Below are 26027 nucleotides of genomic sequence, written 5' to 3' on the forward strand. Positions count from 1 at the left end.
AGTAACTAAAGGCTGGGGCCATAGTAACTAAAGGCTGAGGGCATAGTAACTAAAGACTGGGGGCCATAGTAACTAAAGGCTGGGGGCATAGTAACTAAAGGCTGGGGGCCCATAGTAACTAAAGGCTGGGGGCATAGTAACTAAAGGCTGGGGGCATAGTAACTAAAGGCTGGGGGCCCATAGTAATTAAAGGCTGGGGGCCCATAGTAACTAAAGGCTGGGGGCATAGTAACTAAAGGCTGGGGGCATAGTAACTAAAGGCTGGGGCCATAGTAACTAAAGGCTGGGGGCCCATAGTAACTAAAGGCTGGGGGCCCATAGTACCTAAAGGCTGGGGGCCATAGTAACTAAAGGCTGGGGGCCCATAGTAACTAAAGGCTGGGGGCATAGTAACTAAAGGCTGGGGGCATAGTAACTAAAGGCTGGGGGCCCATAGTAACTAAAGGCTGGGGCCATAGTAACTAAAGGGTGGGGGCCCATAGTAACTAAAGGCTGGGGGCCCATAGTAACTAAAGGCTGGGGGCCCATAGTAACTAAAGGCTGGGGGCCCATAGTAACTAAAGGCTGGGGGCCCATAGTAACTAAAGGCTGGGGGCCCATAGTAACTAAAGGCTGGGGGCCCATAGTAACTAAAGGCTGGGGGCCCATAGTAACTAAAGGCTGGGGCCATAGTAACTAAAGGCTGGGGGCCCATAGTAACTAAAGGCTGGGGGCCCATAGTAACTAAAGGCTGGGGGCCATAGTAACTAAAGGCTGGGGGCATAGTAACTAAAGGCTGGGGGCCCATAGTAACTAAAGGCTGGGGGGCCCATAGTAACTAAAGGCTGGGGGCATAGTAACTAAAGGCTGGGGGCCCATAGTAACTAAAGGCTGGGGGCCCATAGTAACTAAAGGCTGGGGCCATAGTAACTAAACGCTGGGGGCATAGTAACTAAAGGCTGGGGGCCCATAGTAACTAAAGGCTGGGGGCCCATAGTAACTAAAGGCTGGGGGCATAGTAACTAAAGGCTGGGGGCCCATAGTAACTAAAGGCTGGGGCCCATAGTAACTAAAGGCTGGGGGCCCATAGTAACTAAAGGCTGGGGCCCATAGTAACTAAAGGCTGGGGGCATAGTAACTAAAGGCTGGGGGCCCATAGTAACTAAAGGCTGGGGGCATAGTAACTAAAGGCTGGGGGCCCATAGTAACTAAAGGCTGGGGGCCCATAGTAACTAAAGGCTGGGGGCCATAGTAACTAAAGGCTGGGGGCCCATAGTAACTAAAGGCTGGGGGCCCATAGTAACTAAAGGCTGGGGGCCCATAGTAACTAAAGGCTGGGGGCCCATAGTAACTAAAGGCTGGGGGCCCATAGTAACTAAAGGCTGGGGGCCATAGAAACTAAAGGCTGGGGGCCCATAGTAACTAAAGGCTGGGGGCCATAGTAACTAAAGGCTGGGGGCATAGTAACTAAAGGCTGGGGGCCCATAGTAACTAAAGGCTTGGGGCATAGTAACTAAAGGCTGGGGCCATAGTAACTAAAGGCTGGGGTCCATAGTAACTAAAGGCTGGGGGCCCATAGTAACTAAAGGCTGGGGGCCCATAGTAACTAAAGGCTGGGGGCCCATAGTAACTAAAGGCTGGGGGCCCATAGTAACTAAAGGCTGGGGGCCATAGTAACTAAAGGCTGGGGGCCCATAGTAACTAAAGGCTGGGGGCATAGTAACTAAAGGCTGGGGGCATAGTAACTAAAGGCTGGGGGCCCATAGTAACTAAAGGCTGGGGGCCCATAGTAACTAAAGCCTGGGTGCATAGTAACTAAAGGCTGGGGGCATAGTAACTAAAGGCTGGGGGCCCATAGTAACTAAAGGCTGGGTTCATAGTAACTAAAGGCTGGGGCCATAGTAACTAAAGGCTGGGGGCATAGTAACTAAAGGCTGGGGGCCCATAGTAACTAAAGGCTGGGGGCATAGTAACTAAAGGCTGGGGGCATAGTAACTAAAGGCTGGGGGCCCATAGTAACTAAAGGCTGGGGGCATAGTAACTAAAGGCTGGGGGCCCATAGTAACTAAAGGCTGGGGGCCCATAGTAACTAAAGGCTGGGGGCCCATAGTAACTAAAGGCTGGGGGCATAGAAACTAAAGGCTGGGGGCCCATAGTAACTAAAGACTGGGGGCATAGTAACTAAAGGCTGGGGGCCCATAGTAACTAAAGGCTGGGGGCATAGTAACTAAAGGCTGGGGGCATAGTAACTAAAGGCTGGGGGCCCATAGTAACTAAAGGCTGGGGTCCCATAGTAACTAAAGGCTGGGGGCATAGTAACTAAAGGCTGGGGGCCCATAGTAACTAAAGGCTGGGGGCCCATAGTAACTAAAGGCTGGGGGCCCATAGTAACTAAAGGATGGGGGCTATAGTAACTAAAGGCTGGGGGCATAGTAACTAAAGGCTGGGGGCCATAGTAACTAAAGGCTGGGGGCCCATAGTAACTAAAGGCTGGGGGCCCATAGTAACTAAAGGCTGGGGGCCCATAGTAACTAAAGGCTGGGGGCATAGTAACTAAAGGCTGGGGGCATAGTAACTAAAGGCTGGGGGCCATAGTAACTAAAGGCTGGGGGCCCATAGTAACTAAAGGCTGGGGTCATAGTAACTAAAGGCTGGGGGCCATAGTAACTAAAGGCTGGGGGCATAGTAACGAAAGGCTGGGGGCATAGTAACTAAAGGCTGGGGGCCCATAGTAACTAAAGGCTGGGGGGCATAGTAACTAAAGGCTGGGGGGCATAGTAACTAAAGGCTGGGGGCATAGTAACTAAAGGCTGGGGGCCCATAGTAACTAAAGGCTGGGGACATAGTAACTAAAGGCTGGGGGCCCATAGTAACTAAAGGCTGGGGGCCCATAGTAACTAAAGGCTGGGGGCCCATAGTAACTAAAGGCTGGGGGCCCATAGTAACTAAAGGCTGGGGGCCCATAGTAACTAAAGGCTGGGGGCCCATAGTAACTAAAGGCTGGGGGCCCATAGTAACTAAAGGCTGGGGGCCCATAGTAACTAAAGGCTGGGGGCCATAGTAACTGAAGGCTGTCTCTCCATTCCTCTTGGTCACCAATTTGTAAGTCGCTCTGGATAAGAGCGTCTGCTAAATGACTAAAATGTAAAATGTAAAAATGTCCAAGTTATCAGATGCACCAGCGGGTGGTTTCTGCTCAGAGAGGGTAAATTACCCTGTTGTTAAAGTGCCCAACATTTAATGCCAATTACCTCTCACTAACAAAAACAATGTGGCCGTGCCTGAAGAGAGTTTAGAATCAGTCTTTGTTCCCTCTGTTCTCCAGAGTAAAGGATCGTTAGCTGTCGAGGAAGTGGCACTTACCGAATACCCTCTCAGAGATGTAGTCAGTGTGATAAATCCCTGACTCGAGGGACAATTATATAGACAACATCAGCTCTGTGGGAGAGACAGAGTAAACAGAGAGAGAGAGAGTTTTACACTAAAGAGAAGTTAGTTCTCTGGAGAGAAATGTGTGTCTCTGTCTCTGTCTCTGTCTCTCTCTCTGTCTCTGTCTTTGTCTCTCTCTGTCTCTGTCTGTCTCTCTCTGTCTCTGTCTTTGTCTCTCTCTGTCTCTGTCTCTCTCTCTGTCTCTGTCTCTCTCTCTCTGTGTCTCTCTCTCTCTGTGTGTGTCTCTCTCTCTCTGTGTGTGTCTCTCTCTCTCTCTCTGTGTCTCTCTCTGTCTCTGTCTTTGTCTCTCTCTGTCTCTGTCTCTCTCTCTCTCTCTCTCTCTCTCTCTCTCTCTCTCTCTCTCTCTCTCTCTCTCTCTCTCTCTCTCTCTCTGTGTGTCTCTCTCTGTCTCTGTCTTTGTCTCTCTCTGTCTCTGTGTCTCTCTCTGTCTCTGTCTTTGTCTCTCTCTGTCTCTGTGTCTCTCTCTCTCTCTCTCTCTCTCTCTCTCTCTCTCTCTCTGTGTCTCTCTCTGTCTCTGTCTTTGTCTCTCTCTCTCTCTCTCTCTCTCTCTCTCTCTCTCTCTCTCTCTGGTCTCTCTCTGTCTCTCTCTCTCTCTCTCTCTCTCTGTCTCTCTCTCTCTCTCTGGTCTCTCTCTCTCTCTCTCTCTTGCTCTCTCTGTCTTCTCTCTCTGCTCTCTCTCTCTCTCTCTCTCTCTCTCTCTCTCTCTCTCTCTCTCTCTCTCTCTGTGTCTCTCTCTGTGTCTCTCTCCAATTCAAATAGCTTTATTGGAATGGAACATGCTACCATATATTGTCAAAGCAAACATAGAGACAGATATCAAATCCACGATGACACATAGATAATAATATGAAATATAATAATACTCAATGAGTAGTAACAATAGTCAGGACACTACAGTAGGAGGTGAATGGGGACATGAATGAGATAGTCACAATAGTCAGGACACTACAGTAAGAGATGAATGAGATAGTAACAATAGTCAGGACACTACAGTAAGAGGTGAATGAGATAGTCACAATAGTCAGGACACTACAGTAAGAGATGAATGAGATAGTAACAATAGTCAGGACACTACAGTAAGAGGTGAATGAGATAGCAGGACACAATGAATGAGATAGTAACAATAGTCAGGACACTACAGTAAGAGGTGAATGAGATAGTAACAATAGTCAGGACACTACAGTAAGAGATGAATGAGATAGTAACAATAGTCAGGACACTACAGTAAGAGGTGAATGAGGACATGAATGAGATAGTAACAATAGTCAGGACACTACAGTAAGAGGTGAATGAGGACATGAATGAGATAGTAACAATAGTCAGGACACTACAGTAAGAGGTGAATGAGATAGTAACAATAGTCAGGACACTACAGTAAGAGGTGAATGAGGACATGAATGAGATAGTAACAATAGTCAGGACACTACAGTAAGAGGTGAATGAGGACATGAATGAGATAGTAACAATAGTCAGGACACTACAGTAAGAGATGAATGAGATAGTAACAATAGTCAGGACACTACAGTAAGAGATGAATGAGATAGTGATAAAGAAACAGCTTGTTATGTTATTGTCTTGGTTGACGCTTCTGTTTCTCACCTCCTAAAGCCGAATATTTAAATAAGAGACTTGCAGAATAGTTTGTTATCAATAAACCATCACAATAAAAAGGTGTAGAGCATTCGATTTGCCTGCTGGGGGGGGCAAGGAGACCCCTAGCTCAGCTAAAAACCATTGACAACTACGTGTCATTTTCAAGGAATTGTTAAAGACATGCTAACTATTTGTTAGTGATATCATCACCTCTAGAAGAGCAAAAGTCAGAACTTCAAGTCAGAACTTCAAATTTCCGATTATTCCATGCAAAACAAATCAGACTTATACAGCAAGTAAACTGTGATCATGTAATTTCCGATACATGAGGTTAGCCAGACAATATCTCTCAAAATTGGCCACAATTATTTGGATATATGAGTGTTATAAAATAAAGGTGAACTATAGCTGACAAGTGGTTTTAGTTTAATTACTTTGCAAGTGACGCTACCAGGTAGAAACGTTGTACGGTAGGCTAAAGATAACTTAGGTCTAGCTAGCGAAGTTGGCTAGCATCGTCCCGCTTTTTCCTAACATTGTTTTTTTTTTTAAGAACGTTTAATCGCGACTAACAGACGTGGTGGACCAGGATCATTCCCGTCTTTTCTTTCTCTAGGAAAAAGCACTGCTTATTTTTGCGGGAAAATGCGGATTTAAATTTAAAGTTCACGTGTCGTTAACCTTAAAAACACACAAATATAGATTTTAAAAGCGAATGCTATATGTTTTCAACCCCTTTTTTTTTCTCAGAGGATGTAGGTGTTTTTGCCTTTTCCACGAGTGTTAATCATTAATTTCCACAAGAAATATAAGCCTTATAATAATAACATATTTAAAATATTTCTTCATTATTTTTTACGTTCAATTCTCTCTCATCAGTAATGTTTATTTTTTATTTTTTATGATAATTGTATTTATTGTTGTTTTATTTAGGATTTTCTGTGTTTCTCTGATATCACTTTCCACCCTGTGAGTTTGTTGTAATTATCCATTTAAGAAAACAAACCCTTCCTACAATGACACCACATTCAGGAAGTGTCATCATTTCTTTGGTGCAAATATAAACACTCGGTTTTATCTATCTGTCCGTGTTCCATGTTGTTAGTCTATATGTCCCGCACATACATTTCCACCCTGCTAGGCTAAATTATAGAGAAAAATAGACCAAATGTAAAAAATGTTTAAATATATTTAATAGAGTTAAAATCCTGTTCAAGTGTTCACCATTATGCTAGCTCAAACTTGCTCACTCACAGAGCTATGGCTAATTTGGACTCCAGATTCCCACCCGGTTAGGATTATACACGTAACAGGTTAGAAAATGCCTGAGCTTGCGCTCTAAATGCCCCGAGAGCAAAACGCTCTGAATTTAGGAATGGAAAATCTGACAACGCTCTGAATATACGAATGCCCAGAGCGCACTCTGGCACTCCAAAGAGAATTTACGAACCCACCCAAAATAGAATAGAATGCAGATAGCAAGCTGTGAATTTCTATTGGACTACAAATATTATGTGACGAGAGAGAGAGAGAGAGAGAGAGAGAGAGAGAGAGAGAGAGAGAGAGAGAGAGAGAGAGAGAGAGACCAGGAAGTGAGATGTTTGTTTAACAGTGTGCATGATGAGACGAGGAGAGGGACTAGTTCTCATAGGAAAGTATCGGGCCAACAGGATCACTACAACCACTTGTTTTATTTATTTTCTCTCGATCCACTTCCTCCTTCTCCATTGACAGTAACAGTCACATTATGACCTACTGAGGTTAGACAGGGAGATGTTCTGTAGGCTTAGGCTGCATCTGACCCAGAAAGGCTGCATCTGACCCAGAAAGGCTGCATCTCACCCAGAAAGGCTGCATCTCACCCAGAAAGGCTGCATCTCACCCAGAAAGGCTGCATCTCACCCAGAAAGGCTGCATCTCACCCAGAAAGGCTGCATCTCACCCAGAAAGGCTGCATCTCACCCAGAAAGGCTGCATCTCACCCAGAAAGGCTGCATCTCACCCAGAAAGGCTGCATCTCACCCAGAAAGGCTGCATCTCAAATGGCACCTTATTCCCTATAACAGTGCTAGGGAACTATGTATGAGAGAGATGGGGATTAAGGTGCCATTCAAGATGCAGTTTGAGGAAGATAAGAGGAAGATATACTGAAGTAATGAATTCATATCTGAGTGGTAGTGGAAAGTGACCAGGGCTGTACTGCTTGTGAATCCGGCAGAGTCATTCCAGAGCAGTTTGGAAGTTATTTCCTCAGAGTCATGATGGACTGTCATGTTTTGGTGAAATAATTTTCTAACATAACAACGGCTCTGGTCTGTTTTTGCCGCATCACACGGTAAACACTTCTGGACTGCTGAATGTTTCCCCATCCCTGAGGTTATTTAATGATGTCAGTAACACACACACACACGCACGCACGCACGCACGCACGCACGCACACACACACACACACACACACACACACACACACACACACACACACACACACACACACATTCCTATAGAGAGATGTGTTTACCTTGAGATGTTGGAGCTGCAGCACCAGATCGTCCAGCTGTCTCCTCTTGTCTTCAATCTCTGACTGTCTTTTCCTTTTCTCCTGCAGAACAACACAACAACGGAAGGTCAGATTACGGAAATGAGGGTATTCCTGAAGCTCAATGTCTGGTCGATTTGCAGGTCAAGGTGATCCAGCAGGAATGGAGATCAGTTGTAACGACACTGAGGAGTCGTTAGGTGAACATCAGTATGCTTTATCACCAAGTCGCCGACGGTCTGGGCTATCACAGGGGATGATGTTGTTGGGGTATGAGGGATGAGGGGGCAGGCCATAAGGGGGATGATGTTGTTGGGGTATGAGGGAAGAGGGGCAGGCCATAAGGGGGATGATGTTGTTGGGGTATGAGGGATGAGGGATGATGTTGTTGAGGGATGAGGGATGAGGGGGCAGGCCATAAGGGGGATGATGTTGTTGGGGTATGAGGGATGAGGGGGCAGGCCATAAGGGGGATGATGTTGTTGAGGTATGAGGGATGAGGGGGCAGGCCATAAGGGGATGATGTTGTTGGGGTATGAGGGATGAGGGATGAGGTTGTTGGGGTATGAGGGATGAGGGGGCAGGCCATAAAGGGGATGATGTTGTTGGGGGATGAGGGATGAGGGATGATGTTGTTGGGGTATGAGGGATGAGGGGGCAGGCCATAAGGGGGATGATGTTGTTGAGGTATGAGGGATGAGGGATATGTTGTTGAGGTATGAGGGATGAGGGGGCAGGCCATAAGGGGGATGATGTTGTTGGGGTATGAGGGATGAGGGATGATGTTGTTGAGGTATGAGGGATGAGGGGGCAGGCCATAAGGGGGATGATGTTGTTGGGGTATGAGGGATGAGGGGTTAGGCCATAAGGGGGATGATGTTGTTGGGGTATGAGGGATGAGGGGGCAGGCCATAAGGGGGATGATGTTGTTGGGGTATGAGGGATGAGGGGGCAGGCCATAAGGGGATGATGTTGTTGGGGGATGAGGGATGAGGGATGATGTTGTTGAGGTATGAGGGATGAGGGGGCAGGCCATAAGGGGGATGATGTTGTTGGGGGATGAGGGATGAGGGGGCAGGCCATAAGGGGGATGATGTTGTTGGGGGATGAGTCTTCACAGAGGAAGTGGGTTAGTGTTCTAATGGAACCCTGATGTTACCCAGATGCATCACCATATTGCCTTGTCTAAAAACACTTCCTGTATTCGATTTCTAACGGAGGGAGAGACCCACGGCGCCACAGCACAGTACAGCACATCATCGTTGCCACACTACGTCAGTTCAACTGGTTCTGTCTGCACCAACTGAACAAAGTCTTACATTATAGGTCAGTATAGTGTAGCGTAGCATAGCATAGTATAGTACAGTATAATATAGTATAGTATACTATAGTATAATATAGTATAGTATAGTATAGTATAGTAAAGTATAGTATAGTACAGTATAGCATAGTATAGTATAGTATAGTATAGTGTAGCGTAGCATAGCATAGTATAGTATAATATAGTATAGTATAGTATAATATAGTATAATATAGTATAGTATAGTATAGTATAGTATGACATAGCATAGTATAGTATAGTATAGTATAGTATGGTATGGTATAGTATAGTATAGCATAGTATAGTATAGTATAGCACAGTATCGTATGGTGGAGTATAGTATTGTATGGTATAGTATAGTGTAGTATAGTATAATATAGCATTGTATAGTATAGTATAGTATAATATAGTATAGTATAGTATTGTATGGTATATTATGGTGTAGTATAGTATAGTATAGTATAGTATAGTATAGTAAAGTATAGTATTGTATGGTATAGTATTGTATGGTATAGTATAGTATAGTGTAGTATAGTATAATATAGTATGGTATAGTATAGTATAGTATAGTATAGTAAAGTATAGTAAAGTATAGTAGAGTATAGTATTGTGTGGTATAATATAGTATAGTATGGTATAGTGGTATGAGATTCCCTACATATTGGAGATGACCAGACCTGGGGGGTTAGCTGCTCTACACCCCCCCCACCATAAAACATTTATCCCATAACATTTTAACATATGAATAGCTGTTTTATCATTCTGCGTACAATATCAGCCAATGTGTGGTGTTCAATCTAGGCCTACAATCCATGAGACTTTTGAAAATAACATGCAGGGCTTGACATTAACCTGTTTATCCACTTGTCCTTCAGACAAGGAGGTGACTGAAAATGTTGTTGTGCTGTTTGATGCAAGAAACCACTTTTCAAAATAAAATGCATTATTATTCCCACACCATTATTACAGAGAACCAGACAAACTATGCTACCCTCTGACTATTGGCTACTTAGCTAATTCAAGCCTGTCTCAAAATGCAAAGCTCTTTACCTGACTCACTTTTCAAAGATGTCTAGAAATGGACATGTTTTGTGCTCTTGTAGGAAACAATCACTTCCCCTATTGCTGACTACAAATGGTTTATAACTGGGCTAATAACTCACTAACTAGCAAAGGATATGAACAAAACGTGCACACGGTGGCTACACTCAGGTCTCTTTCAAAACAAGCACATCTACTCATGCTGTAAACACAGCCCAGTTCAGCTAGTCACGACCGCTCATGCTGTAAACACAGTCCAGTTCAGCTAGTCACGACCGCTCATGCTGTAAACACAGTCCAGTTCAGCTAGTCACGACCGCTCATGCTGTAAACACAGTCCAGTTCAGCTAGTCACGACCGCTCATGCTTTGAACACAGTCCAGTTCAATGTGAATGGCAGAGATCCATATATGGCAATGGTCTATTTGCATAGAGGCCTACTGCAGCTCTGATTGGTTATGCCGCACCAGTCTTCGTAGAGTACGGGCTGAGGAGTGTGTGTCAATGCAATAGAATCCTACTCCAATGTGTTCTGCCTACAACAAAATCTCTTGCATAGCTTGTTCTGTTTCGGAATGGTACATTGAAAATGTCTAATATTGTGGGGCTCCTGAGTGGCGCAGCGGTCTAAAGCACTGCATCTCAGTGAAAGAGGCATCACTACAGACCCTGGTTCGATTCCAGGCTGTATCACAACCGGCCGTGGTTAGACAATACTGAACAACACTGAACATTAGGTAATACTGAACAATACTGAACATTAGACAGTACTGAACAATACTGAACATTAGACAGTACTGAACAATACTGAACATTAGACAGTACTGAACAACACTGAACATTAGACAGTACTGAACAACACTGAACATTAGACAGTACTGAACAATACTGAACATTAGACAGTACTGAACAACACTGAACATTAGACAGTACTGAACAATACTGAACATTAGACAGTACTGAACAACACAATACTGAACAGTATACAGTAGTGAACATTAGACAATACTAAACATTAGACTGTACAGAACATAGGGGAGATCTCTCTAGTACAGTAGACTACAGGGGAGATCTCTCTAGTACATTAGACTACAGGGGAGATCTCTCTAGTACAGTAGACTACAGGGGAGATCTCTCTAGTACATTAGACTACAGGGGAGATCTCTCTAGTACAGTAGACTACAGGGGAGATCTCTCTAGTACATTAGACTACAGGGGAGATCTCTCTAGTACAGTAGACTACAGGGGAGATCTCTCTAGTACATTAGACTACAGGGGAGATCTCTCTAGTATTATAGACTACATGCGAGATCTCTCTAGTACAGTAGACTACAGGGGAGATCTCTCTAGTACAGTAGACTACAGGGGAGATCTCTCTAGTACATTAGACTACAGGGGAGATCTCTCTAGTACAGTAGACTACAGGGGAGATCTCTCTAGTAGTATAGACTACAGGGGAGATATCTCTAGTATTATAGACTACAGGGGAGATCTCTCTAGTACAGTAGACTATAGGGGAGATCTCTCTAGTACAGTAGACTACAGGGGAGATCTCTCTAGTACAGTAGACTACAGGGGAGATCTCTCTAGTATTATAGACTACAGGGGAGATCTCTCTAGTACAGTAGACTACAGGGGAGATCTCTCTAGTACATTAGACTACAGGGGAGATCTCTCTAGTACAGTAGACTACAGGGGAGATCTCTCTAGTACAGTAGACTACAGGGGAGATCTCTCTAGTATTATTGACTATAGGGGAGATTGAATTTCAAAAGTGTAACATTGTTTCTGAGGTTAGACAGGCAGACTTACTGTATTTTTAACCGTGACTCATAGGGCATTTGGGGCGTAACCTAAACGTGGTGTAATTATACAGTTCTGGGGTATTTCTGACCCAGTAGGTTGAACTCCTGACCATCCACGCTGTCTATCGTCTCCTCCTGACCATCCACGCTGTCTATCGTCTCCTCCTGACCATCCACGCTGTCTATCGTCTCCTCCTGACCATCCACGCTGTCTGTCGTCTCCTCCTGACCATCCACGCTGTCTATCGTCTCCTCCTGACCATCCACGCTGTCTATCGTCTCCTCCTGACCATCCACGCTGTCTATCGTCTCCTCCTGACCATCCACGCTGTCTATCGTCTCCTCCTGACCATCCACGCTGTCTATCGTCACCTCCTGACCATCCACGCTGTCTATCGTCTCCTCCTGACCATCCACGCTGTCTATCGTCTCCTCCTGACCATCCACGCTGTCTATCGTCTCCTCCAGACCATCCACGCTGTCTATCGTCTCCTCCTGACCATCCACGCTGTCTATCGTCTCCTCCAGACCATCCACGCTGTCTATCGTCTCCTCCTGACCATCCACGCTGTCTGTCGTCTCCTCCTGACCATCCACGCTGTCTATCGTCTCCTCCTGACCATCCACGCTGTCTATCGTCTCCTCCTGACCATCCACGCTGTCTATCGTCTCCTCCTGACCATCCACGCTGTCTATCGTCTCCTCCTGACCATCCACGCTGTCTATCGTCTCCTCCAGACCATCCACGCTGTCTATCGTCTCCTCCTGACCATCCACGCTGTCTATCGTCTCCTCCTGACCATCCACGCTGTCTATCGTCTCCTCCTGACCATCCACGCTGTCTATCGTCTCCTCCTGACCATCCACGCTGTCTGTCGTCTCCTCCTGACCATCCACGCTGTCTATCGTCTCCTCCTGACCATCCACGCTGTCTATCGTCTCCTCCTGACCATCCACGCTGTCTATCGTCTCCTCCTGACCATCCACGCTGTCTATCGTCTCCTCCAGACCATCCACGCTGTCTGTCGTCTCCTCCTGACCATCCACGCTGTCTATCGTCTCCTCCTGACCATCCACGCTGTCTATCGTCTCCTCCTGACCATCCACGCTGTCTGTCGTCTCCTCCTGACCATCCGTTCCATGGCTAGCTCTGCTAACTGGCCATCTACCCTATTTTATTGTACCTTTGTTTAACAAGTCGGCAAGTCAGTTAATAACAAATTCTTATTTTCAATGAAGGCCGAGGAACAAATCAAATCAAATCAAATGTATTTATAAAAGCCCTTATTACATCAGCTGATATCTCAAAGTGCTGTACAGAAACCCAGCCTAAAACCCCCCAAACAGCAAGCAATGCAGGTGTAGAAGCACGTTGGCTAGGAAAAACTCCCTAGAAAAGCCAAAACCTAGGAAGAAACCTAGAGAGGAACCAGGTTATGAGGGGTGGCCAGTCCTCTTCTGGCTGTGCCGGGTGGAGATTATAACAGAACATGGCCAAGATGTTGAAATGTTCATAGATGACCAGCAGGGTCAAATAATAATAATCACAGTGGTTGTCGAGGGTGCAACAAGTCAGCACCTCAAGAGTAAATGTCAGTTGGCTTTTCATAGCTGATCATTGAGAGTATCTCTACCGCTCCTGCTGTCTCTAGAGAGTTGAAAACAGCAGGTCTGGGGCAGGTAGCACGTCCGGTGAACAGATCAGGGTTCCATAGCCGCAGGCAGAACAGTTGAAACTGGAGCAGCAGCACGGCCAGGTGGACTGGGGACAGCAAAGAGTCATCATGCCAGGTAGTCCTGAGGCATGGTCCTAGGGCTCAGGTCCTCCGAGAGAGAGAGAAAGAAAGAAAGAAAGGTTTTGGCCTTTCTAGGGAGTTTTTCCTAGGGAGTTTTTCCTAGCCATCATGCTTCTACACCTGCATTGCTTGCTGTTTAGGGTTTTAGAATGGGTTTCTGTACAGCACGTTGAGATATCAGCTGATGTAAGAAGGGCTTTTATAAATAAATTTGATCAATATGTCAGACAGAGACAAAGTGTTAGTTCATTCAGTCTATTGTCAGCGAGGCTGTCTTTATTGTTGGACGGTAGGAGATAGTGGGAAGGAGGCTCTGTGTCATCAGGAATGTGGACATAGTTCCCAACGGGGGTGGACGACCCTCTGGAGGATCTTTTCTGTGACTAAGAATGTCTAAATATCCCACGGCTGGAGTCAGGGAGTTCCTGTGTAGGGGCAGAAACAGATCCTCCTGGGGACCATCCGGCCCCCAGTGTGATATGTTCATATCCTCTGACTCCATGTCTCAATTGTACATTATGCTCTAACGATCTAACTCAACATTCACGGCTGTATTCAAGTTGGCGTTTCAGGAGAGACATTGGGGAGGGGGGGGGGTAATGAATGAATAATCGTCTAAGCACTCTTCAGTTCAAACACTGACTGACTTTTTCAGTTTGTATCAACAACACAGAATCATTTTTCTCTCTCTGCTTTAGACAACCTGTGATTTACCAGAACACAGAGACAGAAACAGAGAGAGATAGAGAGAGAAGGGGACAGAGAGGGGGAGGGAGGGGGAGAGAGATATATATAGAGAGAGAAAGAGAAGGGTACAGAGAGGGGGAGGGAGGTGGAGAGACGAGAGAGAGAGAGGAACAGAGAGGAGGGAGAGCGAGAGAGAGAGAGAGGTAGAGGAAGAGAGAGAGATAGAGAGACAGAGAGAGAGATAGAGAGAGAGGAACAGAGAGGAGGGAGAGCGAGAGAGAGAGAGAGAGGTAGAGGAAGAGAGAGAGATAGAGAGACAGAGAGAGAGAGACAGACAGGGAGAGACAGAGAGAGACAGAGAGAGACAGAGACAGAGAGAGAGACAGAGAGAGAGAGAGAGAGAGAGAGAGACAGAGAGACAGAGACAGAGAGACAGAGACAGAGACAGAGAGAGAGAGAGACAGAGAGACAGAGACAGAGACAGAGACGAGACAGAGAGAGAGAGAGAGAGAGAGAGAGAGAGAGAGAGAGAGAGAGAGAGCGAGAGATGTTGTTCATACCATACAGCGAAAAGGGAGAATCCAACCCCCCCTTCTCCCCTCCCAGAATTTCCACAACTTCAGTCACGTCATCAGTCTGCTAACCACATCTCTTTGGCCCGGTCCAAACACAGCATCAGTCTGCTAACCACATCTCTCTGGCTCGGTCCAAACACAGCATCAGTCTGCTGACCACATCTCTCTGGCCCGGTCCAAACACAGCATCAGTCTGCTAACCACATCTCTCTGGCTCGGTCCAAACACAGCATCAGTCTGCTGACCACATCTCTCTGGCCCGGTCCAAACACAGCATCAGTCTGCTAACCACATCTCTCTGGCCCGGTCCAAACACAGCATCAGTCTGCTGACCACATCTCTCTGGCCCGGTCCAAACACAGCATCAGTCTGCTAACCACATCTCTCTGGCCCGGTCCAAACACAGCATCAGTCTGCTGACCACATCTCTCTGGCCCGGTCCAAACACAGCATCAGTCTGCTGACCACATCTCTCTGGTCCGGTCCAAACACAGCATCAGTCTGCTAACCACATCTCTCTGGCCCGGTCCAAACACAGCATCAGTCTGCTAACCACATCTCTCTGGCTCGGTCCAAACACAGCATCAGTCTGCTGACCACATCTCTCTGGCCCGGTCCAAACACAGCATCAGTCTGCTAACCACATCTCTCTGGCCCGGTCCAAACACAGCATCAGTCTGCTAACCACATCTCTCTGGCCCGGTCCAAACACAGCATCAGTCTGCTAACCACATCTCTCTGGCCCGGTCCAAACACAGCATCAGTCTGCTAACCACATCTCTCTGGCCCGGTCCAAACACAGCATCAGTCTGCTAACCACATCTCTCTGGCCCGGTCCAAACACAGCATCAGTCTGCTAACCACATCTCTCTGGCCCGGTCCAAACACAGCATCAGTCTGCTAACCACATCTCTCACGCCCGGTCCAAACACAGCATCAGTCTGCTAACCACATCTCTCTGGCCCGGTCCAAACACAGCATCAGTCTGCTAACCACATCTCTCTGGCCCGGTCCAAACACAGCATCAGTCTGCTAACCACATCTATCTGGCCCGGTCCAAACACAGCATCAGTCTGCTAACCACATCTCTCTGGCCCGGTCCAAACACAGCATCAGTCTGCTAACCACATCTCTCTGGCCCGGTCCAAACACAGCATCAGTCTGCTGACCACATCTCTCTGGTCCGGTCCAAACACAGCATCAGTCTGCTGACCACATCTCTCTGGCCCGGTCCAAACACAGCATCAGTCTGCTGACCACATCTCTCTGGCCCGGTCCAAACACAGCATCAGTCTGCTAACCACATCTCTCTGGCCCGGTCCAAACACAGCATCAGTCTGCTAACCACATCTCTCTGGCCCGGTCCAAACACAGCATCAGTCTGCTAACCACATCTATCTGGCCCGGTCCAAACACAGCATCAGTCTGCTGACCACATCTCTCTGGCCCGGTCCAAACACAGCATCAGTCTGCTAACCACATCTCTCTGGCCCGGTCCAAACACAGCATCAGTCTGCTGACCACATCTCTCTGGCCCGGTCCAAACACAGTATCAGATGATGATGTAGCCCATGGCCCTGACATCCCTCTGAGCATCCCAAACGGCACCCTGTTCCCTATATAGTGCACTACTTTAGACCAGAGCCCTATGGAATCCTATTCCCTATATAGTACACTACTTTAGACCAGAACCCAATGGAACCCTATTCCCTATATAGTACACTACTTTAGACCAGAACCCAATGGAACCCTATTCCCTATATTGTGCATTACTTTAGACCAGTGCCCATAGAAGTAGTGCACTTTAGGCTGTCATTTGGGACTCAGAGTAAGACTGATCCCAATCCAGACAGGACAGGTTAGACTGATCCCAATCCAGACAGGACAGGTTAGACTGATCCTAATCCAGACAGGACAGGTTAGACTGATCCCAATCCAGACAGGACAAGTTAGACTGATCCCAATCCAGACAGGACAGGTTAGACTGATCCCAATCCAGACAGGACAGGTTAGACTGATCCCAATCCAGACAGGACAGGTTAGACTGATTCCTAATCCAGACAGGACAGGTTAGACTGATTCCTAATCCAGACAGGACAGGTTAGAAGAGGTTGGAAGTTTGAAGTCAGCTGACTACAGTTATGATGTTCATTATAACACAAAGAATGTTCGGGCCTGTCCTCCCATCCTCTCTAAGCATCCCAACCAGCCCTGACTGATATCGGCTCAGGGCTGAAGGCCATGTTGGCCTCTTATCAACACATTCACAAAGTTGATGGCCCCAAATGACAGCCTTAAATAGAAAGGGGACATGATATTCAGAAAGCACTTGGAGAATAGACAGACGTATCCAGACTGTGTTATCCGATACATCGCACAACTAACCACTGGACAGGTTTAATAGGGTGCTACAACTGACACAAACATCCAGGGACATAGCTGTCTAACACTACAGAAACAGGAGATGGGCTCCTGCCAGGTGAGCCGTTCTGGCTCGGAAAGAGGCTTACTCACTTTCAACATCAAAAGAGAGACATAAAATCAAATCAAATATAATTGTATTTGGTCACATGCGTATATTTAACAGATGTTATTGGTCACATGCGTATATTTAACAGATGTTATTGGTCACATGCGTATATTTAACAGATGTTATTGCAGGTGTAGTGAAATGCTTGTGTTCCTAGCTCCAACAGTGCAGTAATATCTAACTAAATGCTTGTGTTTCTAGCTCCAACAGTGCAGTAATATCTAACTAAATGCTTGTGTTTCTAGAATAGAAAACAGTATTTACATATGAGATGAGTAAAGCAGAATGTAAACATTATTAAAGTGACTAGTGTTCCATTATTAAAGTGACCAGGGATTCCATGTCTATGCATATAGAGCATCAGCCTTTAAGGTGCAGGGTTGAGTAACCAGGTGGAAGCCGGCTAGTGATGGCTATTTAACAATCTGATGGCCTTGAGATAGAAGCTGTTTTTCAGTCTCTAGGTTCCAGCTTTGATGCACCTGTACTGACCTCACCTTCTGGATGATAGCGGGGTGAACAGGCAGTGGCTCGGGTGGTTGTTGTCCTTGATGATCTTTTTGGCCTTCCTGTGACATCGGGTGGTGTAGGTGTCATGGAGGGCAGGTAGTTTGCCCCCGGTGATATGTGTTGGGCTGACCGCACCACCCTCTGGAGAACCCTGCGGTTGCGGGCGGAGCAGTTGCCGTACCAGACGTTGATACAGCCCGACAGGATGCTCTCAGTTGTGCATCTGTAAAGGTTTGTGAGGGTTTTAGGGGCCAAGCGCTATTGCCCCTTCTTCACCACACTGTCTGTGCGGGTGGAACCATTTCAGATTGTCAGTGATATGTATGCCAAGGAACTTGAAGCTTTCCACCTTCTCCACTGCTGTCCCGTCGATGTGGATTGGGGGGTACACCCTCTGCTGTTTCCTGTAGTCCACGATCGGCTCCTTTGTTTTGTCGACGTTGAGATAGAGGTTATTTTCCTGGCACCCCTCCACCAGGGCCCTCACCTCCTCCCTGTAGGCTGTCTCGTCATTGTTGGTAAACTTCATGATTGAGTTGGAGGCGTGCGTGGCCACAAAGCATTGGTGAACAGGGAGTACAGGAGGGGGCTGAGCACGCACCCTTATGGGGCTGAGCTATAGCCAATGAACAGAATTCTTACATAGGTATTCCTCTTGTCCAGATGGGATAGGGCAGTGTGCAGTGCGATGGCGATTGCATTTTCTGTGGCTCTCTTGGGGCGGTATGCAAATTGCAGTGGGTCTAAGGTGTCAAGTAAGGTAGAGGTGATATGATCCTTAACTAGATTATCAAAGCACTGGCTAGTTTTCACTTTCTAATCCGCTATTTGTCCGTAGACCATTCCACATAAGTCTCGTGTCTGTGCCGTTGAATTGCGACTCAACTTTTGCCTCTGTACTGACGGTTTGTCTGTTTGACTGCCTCACGGAGGGAATAATTACACTGTTTGTATTCGTTTCCATATTGCCAGTCACCTTGCCGTGGTTAAATGCAGTGTTTCGCACTTACAGTTTTGCATCTATCCACGACCAGGTCGAAAGAACAATCAAGTAACTATTTTTTAAAAATATTTTTATTTATTTAAACGAGGCAAGTCAGTTAAGAACAAATTCTTATTTACAATGACGGCCTACACCCGGCCAAACCCGGACGACGCTGGGCCAATTTTGCGCCGCCCTACGGGACTCCCAATCACGGCCGGTTGTGATACAGCCTGGATTCGAATCAAGGTGTCTATAGTGACGCCTCTAGCACTGAATAGCAGTGCCTTAGGAGTGCCTTGGGAGCCATAACTACTACTAACCAAGTAACTACTACTAACCAAGCAAGTAACTACTAATAAACAGGCAAGTAACTACTACTAACCAAGCACCTGCATATTCCAACATCAGGTACCAAGCCAGTAGATAAGAACAACCAAGTTAATAGATAAGAACAACCAAGCTAGTAGATAAGAACAACCAAGCTAGTAGATAAGAACAACCAAGCTAGTAGATAAGAACAACCAAGCTAGTAGATAAGAACAACCAAGCTAGTAGATAAGAACAACCAAGCTAGTAGATAAGAACAACCAAGCTAGTAGATAAGAACAACCAAGCTAGTAGATAAGAACAACCAAGATAGTAGATAAGAACAACCAAGCTAATAGATAAGAACAACCAAGCCAGTAGATAAGAACTTGGTTGTTATTAGCCAACTAAATACTGCTCTCATTGAATGGCATACTGTACTTTGAGCACTATTGGAAAGTGCTATTTGCATGTGAAAAATAAATGCCATATGCTGCATTTGCTCTTCGCCTCGTGTTTATGTTTTTATTGGTGACACTTTGATATCTTGATAATTGGCAGCTGGTTAAGTCTATCAAAAGTGTGCGAGTTTGAGCATTTGTGTCAGCACAAATTAGATTGAGCAATAAAAGCTTGTGGTATTCATTGTTGACAGTGTGGAGCACAAAACCATGAAGGAGTTTAGAAGGGAGGAACTCCCTCAAACTGTTATTCCATCGGATCCACACAATGCAACTGTTGCATGAGCACATTTTTCACTGTCTGTCCACTGGTCTCCAAAACAATAGTTGATAGGATGCTTAAATGTGTTAATTTCAACCATTATTGCGTTAAAATATAGATACATTTGTGAACCGTCCTTTTGCTTTTTGTTTTCTGAGTTTCAAAACGGCCCGTTTTGTTAGTTTCAGTTTTTTTTATTTTTTTAAATGGAGATATATAAGAAAAAACATCTCTTATGTAGATATCAAAAATATGCGATATCCGTTTTTCACGTAGGATACAGACAGCACTGCTGTCGTCCTTACTTCCCAATCGTTTATTCAAGTTGGATAATCTTTGGATGATTGGAAGACATAGCTTGGAAAGGTGTAAAATACTTTTTCTGCAAACATACTTTCTGAATTTTAAAGTAATCCTAAAAATAATTATCCTTTTTTTTTATAACTGTAATCTGATTAGAATATTTTTGCCGGTAACGTAACGGAATACAGTTACAGTTTTTGTTGTAGTCCGTTACTCCTGAACCCTGGCTACAGTAGCCTAGTAGAAGTGTAAAATTGTCTGTGGCGCTGAAATCTATTACAAGCCGCGCCCGGCCCATCAATGAGGAGAATGGCACATTTGATATCCCTGTCCACCAGCTTTACACAGTTTCTTTAATTAGTCGACATATTTGCATCTAGCTATTAATTACAGTATCCTGGATAGACTAGCGAGTGCTTTGTTTACTTTACTAGAATTAGCCAACGTTTTGAGAGGTGGGAAATGTGCACACCTATAACCCCAGTTCCTAGTGGTCCCGTGGACTTCCAACTCCTCTTTCTCTCTGCTTTGTTCAGGCCCTTCAATAATGACTTGAATAATAGGTTTGAGGAGTTTTCAGAAACCACGGCCTTCACAAAGTAGTCACACCACTTGACTTTTCCCCAAATAAATTGTGTTACAAAGTTACAAAATATTCAATTGATTGGACGTGATTTGGAAAGGCACACACCTGTCTATATAAGGTCATACAGTTGACAGTGCACGTCAGAGCAAAAACAAAGCCATGAGGTCGATGGAATTGTCCGTAGAACTCTGAAACACGATTGTGTCGAGGCACAGATCTGGGGAAGGGTACCAAAACAATTCTGCAGCATTGAAGGTTCCCAAGAACACAGTGGCCTCCATCATTCTTAAATGGAAGAAGTTTGGAACCAACCAAGACTCTTCCTAGAGCTGGCCGCCTGGCCAAACTGAGCAATCGGGGGAGAAGGACCTTGGTCTGGGAGGTGACCAAGAACCTGATGGTCACTCTGACAGAGCTCCAGAGTTCCTCTGTGAAGATAGGAGAACCTTCCAGAAGGACAACCATCTCTGCAGCACTCCACCAATCAGGGCTTTATGGTAGAGTGGCCAGACGGAAGCCACTCCTCAGTAAAAGGCACATGACAGCCTGCTTGGAGTTTACCAAAAGGCACCTAAAGACTCTCAAACCTTCAGAAACAAGTTTCTCTGGCCTGAATGCCAATTGTCACATCTGGAAGAAACCAGACACCATTCATCATCTTGCCAATACCATCCCTACGGTGAAGCATGGTGGTGGCAGCATCATGCTGTGGGGATGTTTTTCAACGACAGGGACTGGGAGACTAGTCATGATCGATGAGACGGCCTACAGGGAGGAGGTGAGACGAGACAGCCGACGAGACGGCCTACAGGGAGGAGATGAGGGCGCTCAGAGTGTGGTGTCAGGAAAATAACCTCACACTGAATGTCAACAAAACAAAGGAGATGATTGTGGACTTCAGGAAACAGCAGAGGGAGCAGCCCCCTATCCACATCGATGGGACAGTAGTGGAGAAGGTGGAAAGTTTTAAGTTCCTCGGCGTACACATCACAGACAAACTGAAATGCTCCACCCACACAGACAGCGTGGTGAAGAAGGCGCAGCAGCGCCTCTTCAACCTCAGGAGGCTGAAGAAATTCGGCTTGTCAACAAACACACTCACAAACTTTTACAGATGGACAATTGAGAGAATCCTGTCGGGCTGTATCACCGCCTGATACAGCAGCTGCTCCGCACACAACCTTAAGGCTCTCCAGAGGGTAGTGAGGTCTGCACAATGCATCACCGGGGGCAAACTACCTGCCCTCCAGGACACCTACACCACCCGATGTCACAGGAAGGCCAAAAAGATCATCAAGGACATCAACCACCCGAGCCACTGCCTGTTCACCCCGCTACCATCCAGAAGGCGAGGTCAGTACAGGTGCATCAACGCTGGGACCGAGAGACTGAAAAACAGCTTCTATCTCAAGGTTCATTGAGTGGCTGCTGCCAACATACTGACTCAACTCAAGCCACTTTAATAAATGGAAAAATGTATCAACTTATCACTAGTCACTTTAAACAATGCCACTTTATATAATGTTTACATACCCTACATTGCTCATCTCATATGTATATACTGTACTCTATACCATCTACTGCATCTTGCCTATGCCGTTCGGCCATCACTCATTCATATATTTATATGTACATATTCATATTCATTCCTTTACACTTGTGTGTATTAGGTAGTTGTTGTGAAATTGTTAGGTTAGATTACTCGTTAGAATTTACTGCACGGTAGGAACTAGAAGCACAAGCATTTCGCTACACTCGCATTAACACCTGCTAACCATGTGACCAATAACACCTGCTAACCATGTGACCATTAACACCTGCTAACCATGTGTATGTGACAAATATCGAAGGAAAGATGAACAGAGCAAAGTACAGAGTCATTACTGATGAAAACCTGCTCCAGAGCGCTCAGGACCTCAGATTGGGGTGAAGGTTCACCTTCCAACAGGACAACGACCCTAAGCACACAGCCAAGACAACGCAGGAGTGACTTCGGGACAAGTCTCTGAGTGTCCTTGAGTCCAGACTTTAACCCAATCGAACATCTCTGGAAAGACATGAAAATAGCTGTGCAGTGACACTCTGCAGAGAAGAATGGGAGAAACTCCCCAGATACAGGTGTGCCAAGTTTGTAGAAACATATCCAAGAAGACTCGAGGCTTTAGTCGCTGCCAAAGGTGCTTCAACAAAGTACTGATTAAAGGGTCTGAATACTTATGGAAATGTGTTATTTCAGTTTTTTTTTAAATTTATAGTACATTTGCAAAGATTTCTAAAAACCTATTTTTGCTTTGTCATTATAGGGTATTGTGTGTAGACTGAAGAGGACTTTTTAAAATCCATTTTAGAATAAGGCTGGTAATTTAACAAAATGTGGAGAAAGTCAAGGGGTCTGAATACTTTCTGAATACACTGTAGGGTATCTCAATAAACAAAAAATACAATGAGTTAATTTTTTTAAACATGAAAAAAGTGACCCTGTGGGAAAAAGGTTGGGTACCCTTAGAGTAGTCTACTGTTGGACAGTTAATGGGTTGTTTGTAGAATGAACTTCCCCTGGTCAATCCATCCCTGCCTCTCAGATTTTACATAACGTAATAACTGTGTTATTACGATATTACAGCTCTTGTGATCGGCACATTTCAGTGATAAATAAGTCGATAACTCATCTACTTTATCGCTCTTTAACATCTGATCTGAAAACGTAGTGACATGTCATTTTGACTAATGGGCTATTGTGTCAGAACAATTTGTTTGCAAAATAATTTAATAGAATAGCTATGTCATGTAAAATGCTGAACATGTGCACAATATTTGCAGTGCGGCGCATTGATTCCTCCGCCACCAGTTTAGCCGGTGGATCCCCCAGTAGTGACGTCACAGAGAAACTGCCAGACATCCAGACAGTTTTTTCACAATGTCTCTTCAAATGGACATTTAAAAAAATTATTGTGTTTAAAAAAATAAAATAAAAAATGTTTGAGGTAAAATGAGATTACAAGTGGTTGTGGATAGGCTAATTATTATAGGCTACTGGGTGGATGTTGAGTTGTTTTGGAACAGTTGTGTTAGAATGTTTCATAAACACCCTTCATACACCCTTCATACACCCTTCATACACCCTTCATACATACCTTCATACACCCTTCATACACCCTTTATACACTCTTTATACACCCTTCATACACCCTTCATACACCCTTTATACACCCTTCATACACCCTTCATACACCCTTCATACACCCTTCCTACATACCTTTATACACTCTTTATACACCCTTCATACACCCTTCATAACCCTTCATACACCCTTCATACACCCTTCATACACCCTTCATACATACCTTCATACACTCTTTATACACCCTTCATACACCCTTCATACACCCTTCATACATACCTTCATACACTCTTTATACACCCTTCATACACCCTTTATACACCCTTCATACACCCTTCATACACCCTTCATACATACCTTCATACACTCTTTATACACCCTTTATACACCCTTCATACACCCTTTATACACCCTTCATACACCCTTCATACACCCTTCATACACACCTTCATACACCCTTTATACACCCTTTATACACCCTTTATACACCCTTCATACACCCTTCATACACCCTTCATACACCCTTCATACACCCTTCATACACCCTTCATACACCCTTCATATACACCTTCATACACTCTTTATACACCCTTTATACACCCTTTATACACCATTCATACACTCTTCATACACCCTTCATACACCCTTTATACACCCTTTATACACCCTTTATACACCCTTTATACACTCTTCATACACCCTTTATACACCATTTATACACCCTTCATACACCCTTCATACACCCTTTAACAGTGCTACTTCTTTGTCCCTGTCTCTTACTGGGCTCCAACCATGACCCGTGACCTCTGTCTCGCAGACACACATTGACATCATGACCGCCAGCTTGACGACGTCTCAGTCAGTTACGCTAAAGGACGTTGGGTGGGGCTTCAGTAGCGGGCGCGGGCGCATTTCAATCTTGGGAGTGAGTTTAGAATGTTTACTCCGTTACACATTCTCTACGGCCCCACCCCTTCAAACTAAACTATGTCTGGCAGGATGGTAGAGAAGGCCAAGAGTGACAGCTGCTGCTAAAATTATCCCCTTTCCACATAACGCCTGTCGTATGGTCCCTTCTGCCCTGTAGCTCCTAGCCCCAAGACAAACAGAGGCTCTGTTGTGGAAGGATGAGGGTAGGAGGGAGTTCTGACAAGGAGGAGGCCAAGGATCTGAAGTAATCTGTGTGAACATGTCAGAGAGCTCTCTACAAACACCCCGGAGAAGAGAGGAGAGCGAGGCCTGCCTGCAGCTCCCCTGGCCCCTCCACCCGCTAAAACAGTGATCGGGCCAGTTACTGTAATTAGAGCTACGGAGGGAGAGGAGCTCTTTTACTGATTGGACCATGTGTAAAGCCGCAGAGCGGCCTGTAACGATAACAGAGATCAAGTCTCTTCCCACAGCCGCTTCTGACTGAACCTGCTTTCAAATGCCATGTGAAATAATTCCCAATACTTTCTCTGTGCCCGGATTGAGACTGTTGCAATGAAACCAATAGATATGTCACAAAAATGCAACCCCCGACATATCTGCCACTATAGTATAGTATTTGAACCCAGGCCTGGCGTACCAGTGGCCATCCTATGCCAGAGCTGGGCTTCTCCACTGACTGAGGTTGAGACTGAGCAACAACAACAACAACAACACACAGGGTAACTCCAACCTCTACAACACAAATGGCACCCTATTCACTTTATAGTGCACTACTTTTGACCAGGGCCATAGCATAGTGCCCTATATAGGGCATAGGGTGCCATTTGGTACATACAACAGGGGTTTAGGAAATTTATGTTTTCAGGATACAAACAGCAGCAGCAACAGCAGTTATAAAGGAAACACTACGCTGCCTCTACAGAGCTCTAGTGATTACACTACGCTGCCTCTACAGAGCTCTAGTGATTACACTACGCTGCCTCTACAGAGCTCTAGTGATTACACTATGCTGCCTCTACAGAGCTCTAGTGATTACACTACGCTGCCTCTACAGAGCTCTAGTGATTACACTACGCTGCCTCTACAGAGCTCTAGTGATTACACTACGCTGCCTCTACAGAGCTCTAGTGATTACACTACGCTGCCTCTACAGATCTCTAGTGATTCCACTATGCTGCCTCTACAGATCTCTAGTGATTCCACTATGCTGACTCTACAGATCTCTAGTGATTACACTACGCTGCCTCTAC

The 26027-nt window shown here is 45.5% G+C and overlaps 1 protein-coding gene across 4 annotated transcripts in view; it reads right to left on the reverse strand.

The window, feature by feature from the left end:
• palm2akap2 (palm2 and akap2 fusion) overlaps positions 1-26027 on the reverse strand; it is a 190301-nt gene that overhangs the window by 118271 nt on the left and 46003 nt on the right. For all 4 annotated transcript variants that reach the window (XM_045692695.1, XM_045692696.1, XM_045692697.1 and 1 more), the window contains one exon: positions 7541-7621. In XM_045692695.1, the coding sequence (XP_045548651.1) occupies positions 7541-7621 (81 nt within the window). The remainder of the gene's footprint in view (positions 1-7540; positions 7622-26027) is intronic.

Source organism: Salmo salar, chromosome ssa13 (genome assembly GCF_905237065.1).
Source record: "Salmo salar chromosome ssa13, Ssal_v3.1, whole genome shotgun sequence".
NCBI classification, from domain to species: domain Eukaryota; kingdom Metazoa; phylum Chordata; class Actinopteri; order Salmoniformes; family Salmonidae; genus Salmo; species Salmo salar.